This window comes from Scatophagus argus, chromosome 2 (assembly GCF_020382885.2).
Source record: "Scatophagus argus isolate fScaArg1 chromosome 2, fScaArg1.pri, whole genome shotgun sequence".
In the NCBI taxonomy this organism is placed as follows: domain Eukaryota; kingdom Metazoa; phylum Chordata; class Actinopteri; family Scatophagidae; genus Scatophagus; species Scatophagus argus.
In genome coordinates, this window is record NC_058494.1 from 6,567,679 (window position 1) to 6,587,039 (window position 19,361).

Consider the following 19,361-nt stretch of genomic DNA (forward strand, 5'->3'; position numbering starts at 1 on the left):
CTTGTGATTCCCCAAGACTTTTTAATTTTTAACTTCTAAAGTTTGCGTGATTGTGTATGTGTTTGATCTTGTGTTTGGTGTATTCCAGAGGCTGAATGCTTTGGCAGCATTGGTACGAGGACAGCTGCCTACTTTACACCGTAACATCATCACTGCCCTCATCACCATTGACGTCCATGCCCGAGACATTGTTACAGATCTAGTCCGCCAGAAGGTATGTTGGTGCGGTGGTATGAATAGTATGAACAAGCACAGACACCATACAACAGTTTTCAGGTGATTTGAATAGACTTGCAACACCTTACCACCTTAAAGTAACGTCAGCCCTATTTTTCAGGTGGACACCAGGTCTAACTTTGAATGGCAGAGACAGCTACGTTACTACTGGGATATGGACCTGGACAACTGTGTAGCCACAATGGCTCTGTCTACTTACGTCTATGGTTATGAATACCTGGGAGCCTGTCCTAGACTGGTCATTACACCACTCACGGTAACACTTTAATAGCTATTGACACTCATTTGTATGACTTGTTGTATGATTGCTGCATCAACCAACCCATGTGTAACAGAAAAATCTTTATGGTTCATGTTGAGTGCTGCTTCAGATTGGTCAAAGTGGGATACATGCGGTATATTTTATCTTTAGATACTTGAGCTCCACCTAGTGGCAGAGCTTCATAACTGTAATGTTACTTCATTCAGATTGCTTGTAAGCCCCCGGACCTGTATATCTGACTATTGTCCTGTAGTAGCTAGAACTGAAAACGGGACACAGAAACACAACATATTTTGTGTTTATATGCTATCTTTTTGTTTCATTGAGTTGTTCAAACTGTATCTCTCACCCTCCCTGTTATTCAGGATCGATGCTATTTGTGTCTGATGGGAGCTCTCCAGTTAGACCTGGGAGGAGCTCCAGCTGGGCCAGCAGGGACAGGCAAAACAGAGACCACCAAGGATTTGGCTAAAGCCCTGGCCATACAGTGTGTGGTCTTCAACTGCTCTGATGGACTTGACTACAAGGTCAACCATGACAAATTGTGTTCATTCATAACCCACATTTGAACATTTCTGTACTCCTTTATTATACTTTCTGTTTTTGTTTGTTTGCCTACTAAGTTCTTGTTTCTTTTCTTTGCCCACTGCTGTTCACATACATATGATTCAGCACTTACTTTCCTTTTGTTCCCAAGAACTTTCACGGCCATTGCATGTTAACTCCAATTCAATTAGCTCTGTCTCAGTCTGACAGTACCTACAAATTGATTCCATTAGATGGCACTATTGCTGAAGCAATCAAACCTTCTGTGTAAGTAACAGCACATATACCCTGTACAAGGCCTTTAGAGTAGTTGTGTGTTACTAAAACATTGCAACATTCGATAATTTGCTCTATGTTCTTTAAGCAATTGGTATTTTTGCCTTCCCCATCAGTAGTTGTTGGCTGTGCATTGGAGTTAGGCATGGATTTGATTTAGCCAGGCTAGCACTCTGTGGTTGTACTTGTTAATGCTTTCTTCAGCTCTGCTTCACTGTGACTGAGCAACATTTAACTGTAACATTTAATTCCAATGTCCCTGAGATATTTATAACTTTGAACAGTGGTTTTTATCTCACCCATGGAAGTGGTGCAAGTAACACAAGTATAATGAAATTTTTGGATGCCTGCAGCTGCAGACCTCTTGTTCCCACTTTATGAAACTTAAACATAAAAAAAGAAACAACAACCCAAACTTTTAAACAGTATACCGCACCATAATACGTCTTTCTTTCAACCAGTTACAATTCTTTTTTCCAGATGATGGGGCGCTTCTTCAGTGGGCTTGCTCAGTCAGGTGCCTGGTGTTGTTTTGACGAATTTAACCGAATTGACATTGAAGTGTTGTCCGTCATCGCTCAGCAGCTCATAACCATACGCAACGCCAAAGCCGCTAAGGTACATTCACTCACAAATACACACCACTTTTCAAAAGACACTTTGCGTTTGTATGAAAAAGAATTAAGCACATTGCTCTACTATCCTAAAATTCTATCTTACACCACTGTATCAGTGATAATGATATAACTTTGTCGCTGTAAAATTATTTTTTAGCCCCACAGCTTATGTATGTATCATGTTGAGTAACATATTGAGCAAAATGTTAAGCTCCATATGTTTTCTGTGAGTTTTCACAAAACACTTACAAGATGATTTACCCAAATGACAATGAAGTCCTGGAAGTCTGGAAGTCCTTTTGTATGGTATTTAAGACACAACACACACAGCTTTGACAAAAGGTAACATGCTTTTAGTTCAACTGACTACCAACCAGTACTGCAGCATTACTGTATTTTCCATGGAGGAGATACAGAAGAACTATCAGGTCTGGCACAAGAACAGATTACATAAATTAGAAATTAATCAGATCCATTGCTACACTGCTACACACAGACAGTAAGGGCATCTCACTCAACTGTGTATTAATGCAGCTATCAAGATTTCGATTTGAGGGCCAGGAGATCAAGCTGGTGATGACGTGTGCTGCATTCATCACCATGAACCCAGGCTACGCTGGACGAACGGAGCTACCTGATAACCTGAAAGCACTCTTTAGACCCATAGCCATGATGGTGCCAAACTACGCGCTCATTGCTGAGGTGACAGGCTGTCTGTGTGTGAATTGTTTTAAAAGCTTGCATATTTTCTCTATGGTTCATCATTCCCCTGTTTCTCTTGCTCATTACAGGTGATTTTGTATTCAGAGGGATTTGAGTCCAGCAAGACCCTAGCAAGGAAAATGACCCAGATGTACAAGCTGTGCTCTGAGCAGCTGTCCCAGCAGGACCACTATGACTTTGGCATGAGGGCTGTCAAATCTGTCCTGGTCATGGCTGGGTGAGCGCATCACGCTCAGCATATACTGACACATGCGAGTTACAGAAGGACCATTCTGACACACATGTGTGAATACATTTTGCATCCACGTACAGAAAGTGCTATAGAAGGCCGTCGATGTTGAATATTTCTAATCAGCACATAGTTGTTACGTTTTAGCCCATCGCAGGAGCGGTCAGCACCAGTGAGTCAGAAGACCTGAGCACTCACATACTCATAAAAAATTAAAATCCGATGTAAATGCATAAAAAATCAAATACTGTACCATTAACTACTCCGTTTAGAAAGTAAGAGTATCTGACTGTTGAAATTAGCACAATTTTCTTGGTGCGGCTACGATCGCTAAATGAAATTAGGAACTTCTTTACTTCGCACTACTTGTGTGAAATTTCTTCACTCAGTCAAATGGATGTCACACCTTAAATGAATGATAGCTGTGACACATGAGGAGATGAAAAACAACATTATGTCGATAAAAGAAAGATTTAGGGACAAAACACAATTGTTCCTGGTCTGCATGAGTGCATAAATAGATCTGAATAGATGTTCTTGAACATATGTAGTGAAGGTCACACTTTTGCCTGTTAGTTCTTAACTGAAGCTCAGGGAGCTGTTGTAATTATCTTGTGATTCATTGTCTGTCTTTGCCTGGATAGTACTCCTCTGAGTCTGCTTGTTCCATACTAAGCACACATTCATTATCTTCCTCTCTAAAGTCTCCACTGTTTTTTACTGTGTTTTTTATTATCTAGTGGAGCTGGTCTCTTGTAGTGATCAGGTTGTGCAATATTGAATTATCAGCATATGTTGGCTCCCTATTCTCCTTATTACATCTGTATTTGTAATGAGTACATCTACCCATTAAAACATGGCTCTTCTCATAATGTTAATAATTATTTCAATGAATGCTGCAAACATTTTGAAAGGAATGCCTGTGTTGTCACTTATGAAGTCACTTGAGACTTAAAGTATTGCTGATTTTTTTTAAAGATATTTCAATGCATTTTTATGAAACTGCCCAGTTAATGGAAGAAGCTGTTTTGCAAAGGCTCTTTGACAAATACCCAGTTTTGAAAAAATGCTTGATGTATAACAAAGTTTACAAGAAATGCTTATAATTTGTAAAGTAATGATGTTTTTTTCTGTTGTTAGGTCTCTAAAGAGAGATAACCCGCACCTCAGTGAGGATGTGGTTCTTATCAGAGCCCTGAGGGATTCCAACCTGCCAAAGTTCCTTGTTGATGATGCTGAGCTGTTTGGGTAAGCCTATAAGACATTTTGGGAAATAAATACATCTTACTTATGGTACTCCAAATGCACACATACTGATAATTAACAGGACATTAGAATCACACCAGATTGCCAACATGCTAACAACAGAGTTACACATGAAAACAATTTTTGATTGTGAGTGTTTATAACTTATGCATTTGTATTATGCCCATCCACCTCCAGTGGTATACTGTCGGACCTCTTCCCTGGTGTGTGTATTCCCGAGCATGACTATGGAGTGCTGCAGTCCACCATCCAGGAGTCTCTGGTTAAACGAAAGCTGCAGCCTTTGGCTAGCATGACCAAGAAGGTACGAGGTGGAGAAGTGATATTACACTATTTTAATGTCACCAACATGTGCCGCCACGTTCTCATGCTTGTAATGCCAAATTAATACGAGTTGTGTACCTGTGCACAAACAGTCAGTAACACACAGCCAGTGTCACACATTGAGAATACAAGAGGAATCATGGGCGGATAACAGATGAATCATTTCAATTCACTGAACTGAAGCTGAACAGAATTTAGATACTTTGTGTTTGTTTCACTTTGATTCAATAGTAAACTTGTACCTTCCTCTGCCTTCCATTTCTTATTATTAGGTGATCCAGCTGTATGAGACCATGTTAGTGCGTCATGGTGTCATGTTGGTAGGGCCTACGGGGGGAGGTAAGACCACTGTCTACACCGTCCTAGCCGACACGCTGGAGGCACTCCATCGCACAGAGCATAAGGCTAACAACCCCTTCTATCAACCTGTCAAGACCTATGTTCTCAACCCAAAATCTGTCACAATGGGGGAGCTCTACGGAGAGGTACTAGTCACAAAAGGTAAATGGCAGCTTTTTTACTTCTCTCTCTACTCTGATTGATTATTTACCGAAACACCTCAGGTTAACACACTAACACTGGAGTGGCGGGATGGGCTGATGGCGCTGAGTGTCCGTGATGCAGTCGGTGACACCAGTGATGACCACAAGTGGGTGATCTGCGATGGACCAGTTGATGCCCTGTGGATTGAGAACATGAACACGGTGCTGGATGACAACAAAATGCTCTGTCTGGCAAACAGCGAGCGAATCAAACTTACTCCATCCATACATATGGTGTTTGAGGTGAGAGTTAAACACTGTTAAAGTCAAGTTTAATATTTTATCTTGAACGAGAGTTTGATAAATTTGCGCTCCGTCACTGTGTTTTTCAGGTCCAGGACTTGGCAGTAGCTTCTCCAGCCACAGTCAGCCGTTGTGGGATGGTATACATTGACCCAGATGAACTTAAGTGGATGCCCTATGTCCAGACATGGATGAGTGGTCTAGGAGCCAAGGTAGTACATACCGTGTCTTTGTCAGTTCCAGATCATTCAGAACAACATTTGATATTGCAAAACCTTGTCTAAAAGTGTCTAAAAGGTTGTTTATTGTAACAGAAGATTTGAGTTTGATGTTCGGCATTAACTGCTTATAAGGCATGTTTGAATAATATGTATTTAGCTTTTAATATATAAAGTATATATAAAGTACGTAGTCTTTCATAGTTCTGCATCCTTGATCACAGAACTCACTAACTGTCACACAATGAGAATACAAGAGGAATCACGGACGAATAACAGATGGAACATTTCAAGTCACTGACATGAAAAGAATGTAAAGTATATTTGTTGTTTGAATGACATCTGTGATCAAGGATGCAGAATTGTGAAATACAGTAAAGTATAACTACTACAATAGTAGTAGTTCTCTGAACTACTGTAGAACTACTAGTAGTTAGTAGTTCATATTTTGGCATCATTCTTGGTCAGAGTCAATTAATGTAGCTTGCATATTATTATATATTATTACATACTGTTCAAATACAAATGTTGGGACATTGCACATGAGGTGAATTAAAGACAAACTGTGGTGCTTTTATAATCACAATGACAGAAAATGCTACATCCTACCAGTCAGTAGAACAGATTTGTCTGTTCATTCCATAGCTCTTTTCATTCACAAATTCACAAAAAGTATCCCTGAGTAAGACATCAAACTCCAGCTGCCCGTGCGTGTGTGTGTGTGTGTGTGTAAATGGATAAATAAGAAGTAAATTATAAAGCACCACGTTTCATTGTGCTGTACTGTATAAATGTTGTCCACTTAGCATTTCATTTATGTTCTCTAATGGTTTTTAGAAACTGGGAGCTGATGACAGGGAAATGAGCTATAATAACCTGAACTTTCTCTCCCTGTTCTCTTTGTCTTGCTGTCTGACTGATGCTGTTCTGTTTGATGACAGTGCATTTGTTTGTTGCTTTTGTTGTCTTCCTTATTGGTGCCCACTACTGCTTTACTCCATGTTTATTGCACCTTTAAGCAATTCCACCTTTTCCATTAAGTGACTTCAAAGTGTTTTGCAACATTTTTTTGGGATGGGATTTAATGTTAGATTCTCCTTTTTCTGTAATAACTTTGTTTACACTTTAAATAATTACAATTTAAATATGGAGTGGTTAGTTTACAGTTAAGTTTGTATTGATTTCCACTTAGCTGATCTAACTGAGGGAGTTTGTCGCTCTATGTCTCTTGGAGAGAGGGAAATAATTGCCCACACTTATTCTAATTCTCTGTTTTCTCTGTCTGACACTTTCCTTGTTCAAGGGATATTTCAGCATTCTTGGAAGTAAGCTCTTTCCCTTCCTGTTTGAGAGTTTGATGAAAGCAGTGTTACCACCCTCATGTCTGTGGATATGAAGCTGCAGCCATATTGTTAGCATAGCTTAGCATTAAGACTGGAAACGGGTGCATGGTAAACAGGCTTTAGAGCTTGAATTTTTTTTTTAAACTTTTGCCACAGAGCAAGGTTATGTATTCCCCTCACTCCAAGTCTTTAAAACTAAGCTAACTGTCAGATTACGCAGACAGATATGAGAGCGGTATCAATCTCCTCATCTGACTCTTTGCAAGAAAGTAAATAAATGTTTCTTTCAAAATGTCGAACTAACTAGGTTACTTCCTAGATTATTGGGATAAACATAGATCACTGAAGTTCATGACCTTACCCTCCTCTGCCTACCTTCTTTCTCCTTTCTTCCTTCCCTTTGTGTTGTGTCTCTAGCTCCCAGATCCAGTGCAAACATACCTGCTTAAGCTGTTTGAGGAGACCGTGGAGGAGGGTCTCCAGTTTGTGCTGAAGCATTGCACCCAGGCAATTCGCCAAGTGGACATCAGTAAAGTCACCACACTTTGCTCCCTGCTAGAGGCACTGTTGCTGGGAAAAGGAGGACCAGACCTGAAAATGGTACATTAATCACAACATTTAATTCTCACATAAGTTTCTAACTGCATAACTCAGTAGTCAAAATGATTCATTGTTGTTCATGGTCTAAGTAAGATGACAAATGTCTAATGCAGAACATGTGCTGAAACTACATGTGACACCAATATGATACAGATGATTGGACCCTGCGAAACATATACATTTACGAGAACATAATGTAGGTTATGTGTATACTTTATTTTGAAGCCTTGCCATTGCTTACTAACTGAGCTTCTTCTGCTTGTTCTGTTATGTTTGTGTGTGCATTGGTGTCAGGATTCCAAGCCGCTCAACAGTGTATTATGTCAGACCTTCATATTCTGTTACTTGTGGGCGTTAGGCGGCAACCTTACCAGTTCTCACTGGGATGCTTTTGACACGTTTGTCAGGGAGCAGTTTGAAGAAAACAGTGATGCCAAGGTATATACACCTGCACACACCCACAGATGCATATGTAGACAAAGGAGTTTTGTGTGAAAAGGCACACTGGTTAGCTCATATCATACATGACATCGAAGTACTCTTGGCACTGGATGTATCCAGCTGGAGTTCAGCTAATCTGAAAGAGGATTCTTCTCCATGATTTCCCTCACTTGTATGAAATGAAGACATTAACAAAGAGCATTCATATTGTACGTTTTAGTAATACTTTCAGTGGGTTTTAAGGAAGTTAAATCCATGAGGAAAGGTGTACTTTCTGCCATGGTTATCAAAGCCGATTGCATACCATTATTTTACCTTGCCAACATTACAGAATTATAAATGGGCAATTACAAAATGGAGGAAGTCATTTTCAGTTGTAAAGACTAGGTGCAGAGAATAGATGAAGGGAAGTGGAGGCTGATATTATGAAGCTTTCAGCCTAACAGAAAGTGGAAGGATAATTGTTTGAGAGGTTTGCCTTGGCTGGCAGTAGTGGCAGATGATTGAGGGAATGTCTTACTGACAGAGGCAGAACACAGTAGGGAACGTGACTCACTCACCTGTAGCTGGAGTGGGCAGATCCATACAAGATTCATGGATGCTGCATTGCGTTATTTGGACCATCCCACCTGCTTGCACATCTGTTAATCTGTTAGTGCATAAAGAGCTGATGTTAATGAATTTTAATATTATTTATATTAGAGAACTGTTTCTATGTACATTTTTGTGTGTTTACCATGAGATGAAACCAGTTCTGCCAACTTAGAATAAACTGCACATGCACACATCACTGACAGCAAATGCAGCAGACAAATACTGATTCACATAGCACAGAGAAATATCCAAGATACCACATAACAGAAATTGCAGTCGAGACAAAGCAAAAAAAAAGTAATATTTTAATGCCTGCTTTGTAAGGAGGTTTTGTAGCCAACGACATGTGTACATGCATTTTTCTGATCATTTTCGTGTGTGTTGTTTAATGTCTATACATGTGTACCATGTAGCTCCCAAAGTGTGGTACCCTGTGGAATGTGTACATGAACTTTAACCACAAACACCTGGAGCCGTGGGAGAAGATAATTCCTTCATTTAAATACAACAGGGAGCAGCCCTTCTTCGAAATGCTGGTCCCCACCACAGATACTATCCGCTATGGCTACCTGATGGAAAAGCTCCTGTCAGTGCGACATTCTGTGCTTTTTACTGGCGGCACTGGAGTGGGGAAGGTAAGGATTCATGGAGCAGCATACTTTATTTTAAATTGTGGCACACTGATTAGGTAGACTCATACTATGTTGATAATTGTTTGCTCACTTTGTTGTTTTGTAAAGCTCCTAAAGGGACATTTAAGATTTAAGTCGCATTTAGGAAAGTAGTTGTAAACACTGGGTTGATACCTATTCACATGTGCACTGGGGAGCATTGTATGATTAAACAGCAAATAATGTACTAAACAAAACATAAAGCAAACCCCAATAATTCTTTAATAATTTCAAGTATCTGTCCCTTACAGTCTGTGGTGGCTCGTGGCCTTCTTAACAGTATCCAGGAAACGGCAGGATACCTTCCAGTCTACATCAACTTCTCTGCTCAGACCTCCTCTGCCCGCACACAGGAGATCATTGAGTCCAAACTAGAGAAAAAGAGGAAAAACATTCTGGGTATTGGTTTGCAGTTGGATTACCACGCGATCATGCTCATATAGCAGTGTAGAGAATGTGTGTAAAAACTGGCATTGTCCAAAAACTGGGATTACTCATCCGCTCATCTATTTGTTCATACAGTTATTTGCTTTTTCAATTCATCCACTTAAGTATCATTCCTTCTTGCCATCTGTCTATCCTGTACATCTGTTAACTGTTTTCCTTTTTTTCCTTCATCCTTGTCCTTTTCTTTCCTTTTAGGTGCTCCTGGTAACAAAAAGTTAGTGGTCTTTGTGGATGACCTGAATATGCCTAAGCTGGACAGTTATGGTTCTCAGCCTCCTATAGAACTACTGCGCCAATTCCAGGACTTTTCTGGCTTCTATGACAGAAACAAGTTCTTCTGGAAGGAGATCCAGGTATATATGTATACAAATAAGATGAGCCACATCATAATTTGACAGTCAGGATTATGCACGTGCATGCATCTGATATCTGACCGTATGGTGGTCATCAGCTGTTACAATACAACATCTTTGTCAAGATATACAGAATCTTAGAACATTTCAAGGAACATGGCTCAACTGTTCTTGGGCAAGACTAATTCAATCTATAATCTAAGTACTCATTAAGACACAATTCTTCGTTTCTATTTCTAGACTTGAACACAGAATATACATCCTGCAGACAAGACAGTTTTGGAGTTTTTGTAGGGCACCTTCAATAGAACTTGTCCTGTTGTTTCCTCCTGTTTCCAGTCTTTGTGCTACGCTAAGCTAAACCATCCAGGAACTGTACTTAACACACAGATGGAAATGTTATTGATGTTCTCATCTAACTCTGGGTGAGATGGCAAACAACCCTGTTTCCCTATTTTCTCTTAAGTTAAAAGTGTAGATATAGCTCTTTAGCTTTTGTTTTTTTTACACAGTCAGCATGAACTTAATTTGTTTTCCAGTTGGACTTTTAATGAAATTTGTCTATTCATATAAGAAACCCATTCTTCTTGTATGCTGTTGTTTGCTTGTATTTAACAACCACATACACACACTCACAAGATTTATTGCACTTCAGACTGTGTGTGATGTCCGACAGTATAATGTACATCCCTGCACAATTATCAGTTTTTATTTCAGGAGAAATTATTATGTTCAGGGAGGGAGTGTGTGGTTTCTTCTGGAAACGCAATTAAACCAGCTTATTATTTTATTAAATGCAAATTTATCATCCCTGTGAAGTTCCTCATTTCATATTTAAAGTTAAGGATTTTAAAAATAGTCCAAAGTTTAACACCTCTGCTGACCAAAGCCAGAACTGGTGCAGCACAAGACAACTCAAGAAGTGGGAACTGTATTTTACTCTTACCTGCCTTTGCAGGCATTCCAACATTTCTGTTTCTCCCTCTAAAGCTTCATCCAACCCTGTAGCACCTGCTCACGTGGAAAATCTTATTACTTGAACTGGCTAATGTACAGTAGTTAATTATCTAGGTCTAGGTTTTAAGATGCTGAAAGTTCAGGCCTCAGAGCAGTATGAATATTCTTATCGTTTACAGATCAGATTGGATTTGGGGTATTTTATGTTTAAATTAAATATATGTACCTGATGTCTTGAAGCAGAAAGAAATTTCATGAGTCAGCAACCTGAAACATAACTTCATTCTGTACTCTATTTGCAGGCAAAATTTTTGCTAGAAGGCAATTCTGTTACGCTGACAATAAAAAAATTAAAATAAGTATTTATTAGTGCTGAAACAATTAGTCAATCAAATGATTAGCAGATTAACGGAAAATGTATCAACAAAAGAATCTATCATTGGATCTAGTAATTTTTCAGATATTTCTGGTTCCACCTTCTGGCAACACAAATATGTCACTTTGGGCTCTTTTCTAATAACTTTTCTAATAACTTTTCTAATACTTTTCTTTCCTGTCCTCCAGGAAATGACCATCGCCGCAGCTTGCGCTCCTCCGGGAGGTGGGCGCAATCCAGTGACCCCCCGATTCATCCGCCACTTCAGCATGCTGTGTCTTCCCACACCATCTGAACATAGCCTCAAGCAGATCTTCAGAGTGATTAGACTCACACATATACCCATACATTCATGTTCTGAACCACTTCAGGAACATTATCATGTGTCCAGAATGTATGGCGTCTATGTACTTCTCTTTATGATATCTGATTCTTCCCTTTGCCTTGTCACTCTTTCTCATTTCTCCATTTTACCCTATTCCTTCATTTTCATTTTCTTTAATCACACTTATTCCCCCTTTCCCTCCAACCTTTGTCCAGGCCATCCTGGACGGTTTTCTTAATGAGTTTTCCCAGGCAGTGAAGGACTGTGCCGGTCAGATTGTGGATGCAGCTGTGGAGATTTACAACCGTTTGAGCGTAGATCTGCTGCCGACTCCAGCTAAATCCCACTATGTCTTCAATCTCCGGGACCTCTCCAAGTGTGTCCAAGGTGAGATGTGTGCACATGCAAAATCACTAAAGATGCATTTTTATGTTAAGTATGGACGCGCATTCCAGACATAGACCTTCTCTTTTCCCTAACGGCACTAACTGAACTTTAAATGTGTTTCTCTCTTGTTCCTGTAGTTGAATGTTTGAGCTTCTCTGTGTAGAATGATGTATTTGCAGAGTGTGACACTATAGTTCTGCTGTCACAGTGTACATTTTCTCTCTGTCAGCTGAATATCTGATTTTAAAAGACAGGCCTACAAGTATGACTTGTGACATCACAAATAGTTTGGAGGTCAGTCCTGAATCAGTAATTTATACAAATGTAGGATGCAGAAACTTCAAAGCATCTGGCGCACATACACTGTGAATGGACTTTACTGTGAAGTAGGAGACATCCTGTATCTACCAGTTAAACTATTAAAAACTAATTACATATTCATAAATTCTGGAATTTTAAGTGGAGGAGAAAAAGAGGGTGTCATTTTAAGGATTTAAACAAGATAACTGAACTTTTTGTGGAAAACCACATCATAGACCAGTTATTATACAAAATGGAGTATTTTATATTCATCTTAAAACATGCCTGTAGTGGATCTTTAAGCTGTGCTGAAAGAGACAGAGAGTGTCTAAGTCTTGGCCCCACCACAGCATGGTTTCCAGCTATGATATATCTCTTCAAGCCACATTACCAATTTCAATAAGCTCTGACTCAGCCTCGTGCTCTCAAATCATTTGCACCATCATTCGTTCTGTCTCCTTCTCTCCCTCCCTCCTTCCTTCCCTGCCGTCCTTCACTCAGCAGGCATCATTACACAGCTGAAGTTACTTCTGCGGCTGCCTTCCATGCACGACTTGTTGGACATAGCTAGTGTGCATTACTCAAGCACACAGTTCCTTTCAGCAGTACTTACTGTTGGTGAGGAGTAATAAACTGACACCAACTCTTCCCATTTTCTTATATTGCTGGAATCACATGGCGTCACAAGCGTCTGTCTCTACATGTCTTTTTCTGTTTTGCTTCCCTTCATGATCCCAGTTTCTTGCTCTTTCCTCTTTGTTGTGCTTTTGTTGTCTTTCTTTTTTTTCCTCAATCGTTTGCCTCTATGTATTACACATATATATGTAAGATTAAAAAAATGGAAAAGCTGTCCTCTCCATTCATCTTTCCTTCACTTGTTGCACAGGTATACTACAGTGTGAACCAAGTCAAGTGAGAGACAAGAACCAGATCTTCCGTCTCTTCTGCCATGAGTGTCAGCGGGTGTTCCATGACCGACTCATCAACAGCGAAGACAAGACTTATTTCAACACCATCGTCTGTGAGATGGCCAGTAAGAACCCCATGGCTCACTTTACTCAATGAACAAGCTATTTGAATCCTGCACATTGTGTGTCTGCATGTTGTGCTCCTGAATGTCATTTTCCACTCATTTTGAATCTTTACCAGTCAAATAATGCCCTTCTTTTTGACCTCCTTTCTCTCTTTTTTACAGACAAGTATTTTAGCATAAGCTTGGAGCCCTCATACTTTGTGACTCAGCCCTTAATATTTGGGGACTTTATCAAGGTCAGATTTTTCTTCTCTTTTCAAAAATGCTTGATAACTTCAGAAAACTTTGAATTTCTATGTTTACACCTCACATTTCCCTGTAGGTGGGTGCAGAGAAAGAAGACCGTCTGTATGAGGATCTGACAGACATGGATAAGATTCAGGCTGTTCTCCGGGACTACCTTGATGATTATAATATGACTTTCTCCAAGGAGACCAAGCTGGTTTTCTTCCAGGATGCTATCGAGCATGTTTCCAGGTGTCTGAATTGCCAGATTTTTGTTAAGGTGGCTTCCTAGATAGTGGTTAATGGATTTTAGCAGTAGGTGGTATAAACTGTGAAATGAAAGTTACTCCAAAGAGCAGGTTACGTGAGACCAAAAGATGTTGCTTTTCGAAAGAAATATTTACAAAAGACGCTGTCACATACTCAAGTTTAACAGCAAGAGGGTTCCAGGTTCGAATCCTGATGAATCCCCTTCTCTGTGGAGTTTGCATGTTCTTTCTGTACCTGCGTGGGTTTTCTCCAGGTACACCAGCTTCCTCCCACAATCCCAAAAGATGCACATTAGGTTAACTGGCTACTCTACATTGCCCCTAGGTGTGAGTGCGTGAGTGTGTGTTTGTCTGTCTTTGTGTGTCAGCAATGCAATTGACTGGCAACCAGTCCAGAGTGTACCCAGCCTCTCACTAGTATAGGCTTCAGCCTATTCCACCCCCCCACCCGTGACCCTGACAGATAAGTGGTATAGAAAATGGCTGGATGGATATATTGCATGAAATGACACACCAGACCTGTTTATACCATTCTAACAACATTTCCCGGTCATGTTCTTTACAAATGATGACAGTGATTGTTTATTTTTTCTTCTAGGATTGCTCGTATGATTCGCCAGGAAAGAGGCAATGCACTGTTGGTAGGGGTTGGAGGTACAGGCAAGCAGTCACTCACACGGTTAGCATCCCACATGTGTGGGTATCGCTGCTTTGAGATTGAACTGAGCCGAGGCTACAACTATGACAGCTTCCATGAGGACCTGAGGAGGCTGTACAAGATGGCTGGTGTGGAGGGCAAAGATATGGTATTCCTCTTTACAGACACTCAGGTATGATGGAAGGACTAGAGTGTTAAGATGCTAAAAAATGCCTGCATGTTGTGTTTTTTGTTTGTTGGTTTTTTTGCACATCCAAGTATATTTTCAGGTGTCCACTTTGTTTCCTGCTGTAGATTGTGGTGGAAGAGTTTTTAGAGGATATAAACAACATGCTGAACTCTGGTGAAGTTCCCAACCTTTTTGAAAAAGACGAGCTGGAACAAGTACTAGCTGCCTCCCGCCCAAAAGCCAAAGAGGCTGGAATCAGTGAGGAGAACAGGGATGAGGTTTGGATGGACACAAACACTTACTGCAGAAAACACATATTAGTGCAGTATATATCAATACGGGAGGAACAAGACGCTGTGTGAAAAGTGAAGAAGTAGGAATCTCATTACAATTTTAATCTAACTAAGAAACTTAAAGGAATATTTTGACATCTGGGGAGATACTTTGGCTCACGTTCTTTCTAATAGTTAGATGATATGATTGACACCATTCATGTCTTTGCAGTATGAATGTGACGTTGCCTCCAGCATGTGGTTAGCTTTGCTGAGAACAAAGACTGGAAACATGGGGAAACAGCTACGATGTCATATCTTGTTTCATCCATACAAACCCAAGTGCAAAATGACATGATTTTATGGGAATTATGTATGGTAGTGTGACCATAATATCTGTTCCACGCAGTAACACAAGGGGTCCTTCCAGAAAGATTTGAATAAAATACTCTACAACAATACCAGGTACAAAATCAAGAGATTATCTGTATCAAAATGCAGCAGTGTGATCTAAGAGGAATAAAAACTCTTAAGCAAAAAGACTGACCCGATGCACTGATGAACTTTCATAACATTTCAGAAAGAACACACGGACAATGTTTCTCCTAAAAGTCACTAGCCCCAAGTGAGCTGTAAGGAAATAACAACCTTTACTCTTACCTGCATGCTGAGAGCTAACATCTAGAAATGACAGAATTTGTGTGTGTGTGTGTGTATGGGTGGGCCTTCAGGTGTTCCAGTATTTCATCTCTCGTGTACGAGAAAAGCTACACATTGTGCTGTGTATGAGTCCCGTGGGTGATGCCTTCAGGTCCCGCTGCCGTATGTTCCCGTCACTGGTCAACTGCTGTACCATTGACTGGTTTGTGCAGGTATGCTGAGATAACTCTTATGTTTCTGACCATATCTAGTCATATGTAACTTATCAGTTTGGTTTGGTGTTGTGAAATTAGATTGTTTTTAATAATGTCCAAACCAAGCCATAGAATAGAAATACCATTACTTTAACTGGTGCAAACATGTTATTGGGATTATCTACATGTTGGTTAGGATGAGGTTAAGTTGGTTAGGATCACTCACCTTGTCTTGAACCAGTGTCACATTATGCCGCTTGTCCTGGCAGCTATACCCAAAATATAATGTCTTCTTCACTCTGACCACTTTCTTTTTTCAACTGTCTTCTGTCTCACCCACTATTTTCTTTAACTACTTTTGTTCAGGATTGTAGTTTATGGCTTTCTATCAATATCATTCCATTCTGTGCTTTGCTGCAATATTTAATTTTCTTTGTGATTCAGTTGTGGAAGCATGTAGTTTGCTACTTTATTGGATGTCTTTATGATTGTATTTTGTATGTTTTTTATGTCTTTCTATTTCTGTTCTGTCCAATCACTGTGCAAATAAACAAAATCTAAAATAAAAGCTATATATCCTTATCCTTGTTGCAAATCTTATCTCACTCTTTTCCCCTTTGCCATCTGGTGCCCAGTGGCCTCGGGAGGCGCTGCTCTCTGTGTCTCAGGCCTTCTTCCAGAATGTGGACTTTGGCAGTGAGGATCTGAAGCAGAGCTTCTCAGCCATGTGTGTAGAGATACACATTAGTGTCACTGAAATGGCTGAGCGCTTCTACTCAGAGCTGAGACGGCGATACTACACGACGCCTACCTCCTACCTGGAGCTCATCAACCTCTATCTGTCCATGCTAGAGGATAAGAGACAGCAGCTAGTGCTTGTAAGTAAACCATCAAATGTTCTAGCTAGTGGTTGGCAGTAACTGAACATTTTTCTCTGTTATTAGCTTCTTTGAGGTTGTGGCACTACAGTGCATGTTGTAGATTCTGTCTACATGCAAGAATGATACATCTGTGTGTGGTTGTGTTTATGTACAGGCCAGGGATCGTGTGAAGAACGGTCTGACAAAACTGCTGGAGACCAATGAGCTTGTGGACAAAATGAAAGTTGATCTGTCTGCTCTGGAGCCTGTCCTGAAACAAAAATCCACTGATGTTGATGCACTCATGGAGAAATTGGCTGTAGACCAAGAGAGTGCTGACGAGGTTTGTGTGTGTGTGGCAGAGAGAGATTATCACATAACTATGTGCCTATTGTCTTAAACAATTGCCTTGCTCATGCAAAAATGTGTCCTTGGTACAGGTGCGTAAAATAGTGAAAGAGGATGAGGCTTTGGCCAAAGTCAAAGCTGAAGACACCCAGGCAATAGCTGATGATGCCCAGAGGGACCTGGATGAGGCTCTCCCAGCCCTAGAGAGTGCTAATCAGGCCCTTAATTCTCTTGACAAAGCTGACATCTCTGAGATCAAGGTGTTCACCAAACCCCCAGACCTAGTCATGACCGTCATGGAGGCTGTCTGCATTCTGCTCAGCTGCAAGTCAGTGTGTTTCTTTCTCATCCTGAAAAAGAATGACTGTTCTTCCTCAGAGATTTTTGATAAGAGACCACAGGCAGTATAAGTGGACAGACCTTCCCTCTTTTGGGCTGGAGGGGGTGACTCTTCTTGTTTCAAAAAGAGGTCTGAGTCTAATTAGGAGAAACTGAGTGTACTTCTCACTTGATTTAGTTCCTTGGTAAACGTTTTCATAATTGGTTTATAGTCTCAAGCAGTAGTTTCCAGTCTTGTTCATACAGTTTGGTGTTCATTTTGTAAATTATGGTCCTGTTTAGAGTCAAATAAATTATAAACAGTGTGTCCTTGAGTTTTTAGTCAGATCCAAAAATCTAGATGGTGAGGGTCTTAATGATTAACTTGAGGTTTCAAAATCGTAGTCCACGAAGGGTGAGTGACGGGGTAATGTCCCCTGGGTCTACAGTTTATTAGAGTCTATTTTAGAGATGTATCTCTGCCTCTCTCATCGCATAAAAGTACCCTTCTCTCCACAGCTGGTCTTCCATTATTACAAATTCACTAATTTTGTCATGTCCTAATATCTATTTCAGGGGGAAAATGATTAGACATGCCCTTTGAAAGAGCTTTTTCATAATAAAGTCAGAAGTATTCGGGGGACAGACCAGACATTACTTTCTTTGTGAAATCTAAGAATTAATGTTTATATGATATGTGTTACATTTGTTCAGCACAACTGCTTTACTTCAACACCAGTGTCCAATGGTCATGTGTAAACGGTGTCTGAGTCTGTCAGATCAAAATTAAACACTGGTGTCCAACCCAGTTTCAGTCATCTTTATAATAACAATCATCACTGTAGCCATCTTCATCATCATGGCACTTAACAATATCATCACTGTAACTATAGTAATTGTAATAATATAATAATTTTAGTCATTTCAAAATGATCATCATCATTATTATTTCTACTGTGCCAAATGTATGACATTTGGGCCTATTTTTTTAATCCCACATACACATATCAGCGTCCACAAGGATTAGCCCACTATCTCATGACTCTCAACTGTTAAATTTTATCAGTCATTAATCTGCTTCTGCATTAAATCCAATCCTGCCCAAATATCTTTTCTGCCTTAACCTATTAACACCCGTTGTTTTGTCCCTGGTACACTAGCATTATGTGGAACTTTAACTTACTGCTTTGACAAGTTTAGAATATGAATATGTAATATATATCTATTTATAGAAGAGGATAGTTATAATTTTTTTTATTCTGAGTTGTGCTCAGTGATATATAAAGATTGCATGTATGTCAAAGTTGGATTCTTACATTGTATTTGCAATATCATGTCCTTCAGTAATTTACATTGTACCTTCAATGTTTCATTGTATTTATCATTTTTAGCAATAGCAAAATTAGCAACATATAAATTAAACCACACATACACACTTAGTAATTGTTATTTTTCTTAGCTCCCCTTTTTTCTTTAACTCTACACTAACATCACTTTCTCTTTACAGACCGGACTGGCCTGGGGCCAAGCAATTACTGGGAGATGCCAATTTCCTCAGGCGTCTGACAGACTATGACAAGGACAATATCAAGCCTCAGATCCTGCTGAAGCTGCAGAAATACATTAACAACCCTGATTTCATTCCTGAGAAGGTCTGTTCAAATTTCAACACTATGTTAGGTCAATCAGATGCTTCGGAGTAGGACTTAGCACAAACAGATTGTAAAGATTGGAGTTCAAACAGTTTGTCAGTTTTGAAGGTGTCAGAGCTGGAAGGGAAACTGGAAAATAACTGTTTAAATTTCAATTGTGACATTACGGCACAATACTGAAATAAACTATGGAGTTTATGTGGAAAAGAACACAAGATGTTTCTGTATCTCTTCCTTGTTTAATTCTATTTTGTGCTGTTGCTGTTAGGTGGAGAAGGTATCCAAAGCCTGCAGATCCATGTGCATGTGGGTCAGAGCCATGGATCTTTACTCCAGAGTCCTCAAAGAAGTGGGCCCCAAGAGAGAAAAACTGGCCAAGGCACAGGTCAGACCATTTAATCATAGACATATATAAATTACAGTTTA

General features: G+C 39.9%; 1 protein-coding gene across 3 annotated transcripts in view; it reads left to right on the forward strand.

The window, feature by feature from the left end:
• The window catches only part of dnah6 (dynein, axonemal, heavy chain 6), a 50,286-nt gene that overhangs the window by 12,822 nt on the left and 18,103 nt on the right, over positions 1-19,361 (forward strand). For all 3 annotated transcript variants that reach the window (XM_046403842.1, XM_046403825.1, XM_046403833.1), the window contains 29 exons: positions 89-214; positions 338-493; positions 865-1,026; positions 1,802-1,939; positions 2,473-2,640; positions 2,730-2,878; positions 4,031-4,138; positions 4,334-4,460; positions 4,753-4,965; positions 5,044-5,265; positions 5,355-5,477; positions 7,244-7,426; positions 7,721-7,864; positions 8,875-9,096; positions 9,384-9,531; positions 9,775-9,932; positions 11,454-11,585; positions 11,806-11,977; positions 13,164-13,310; positions 13,473-13,546; positions 13,633-13,787; positions 14,403-14,634; positions 14,757-14,909; positions 15,635-15,775; positions 16,393-16,635; positions 16,793-16,960; positions 17,058-17,293; positions 18,791-18,935; positions 19,204-19,320. In XM_046403842.1, the coding sequence (XP_046259798.1) occupies positions 89-214; positions 338-493; positions 865-1,026; positions 1,802-1,939; positions 2,473-2,640; positions 2,730-2,878; positions 4,031-4,138; positions 4,334-4,460; positions 4,753-4,965; positions 5,044-5,265; positions 5,355-5,477; positions 7,244-7,426; positions 7,721-7,864; positions 8,875-9,096; positions 9,384-9,531; positions 9,775-9,932; positions 11,454-11,585; positions 11,806-11,977; positions 13,164-13,310; positions 13,473-13,546; positions 13,633-13,787; positions 14,403-14,634; positions 14,757-14,909; positions 15,635-15,775; positions 16,393-16,635; positions 16,793-16,960; positions 17,058-17,293; positions 18,791-18,935; positions 19,204-19,320 (4,662 nt within the window). The remainder of the gene's footprint in view (positions 1-88; positions 215-337; positions 494-864; positions 1,027-1,801; positions 1,940-2,472; positions 2,641-2,729; positions 2,879-4,030; positions 4,139-4,333; positions 4,461-4,752; positions 4,966-5,043; positions 5,266-5,354; positions 5,478-7,243; positions 7,427-7,720; positions 7,865-8,874; positions 9,097-9,383; positions 9,532-9,774; positions 9,933-11,453; positions 11,586-11,805; positions 11,978-13,163; positions 13,311-13,472; positions 13,547-13,632; positions 13,788-14,402; positions 14,635-14,756; positions 14,910-15,634; positions 15,776-16,392; positions 16,636-16,792; positions 16,961-17,057; positions 17,294-18,790; positions 18,936-19,203; positions 19,321-19,361) is intronic.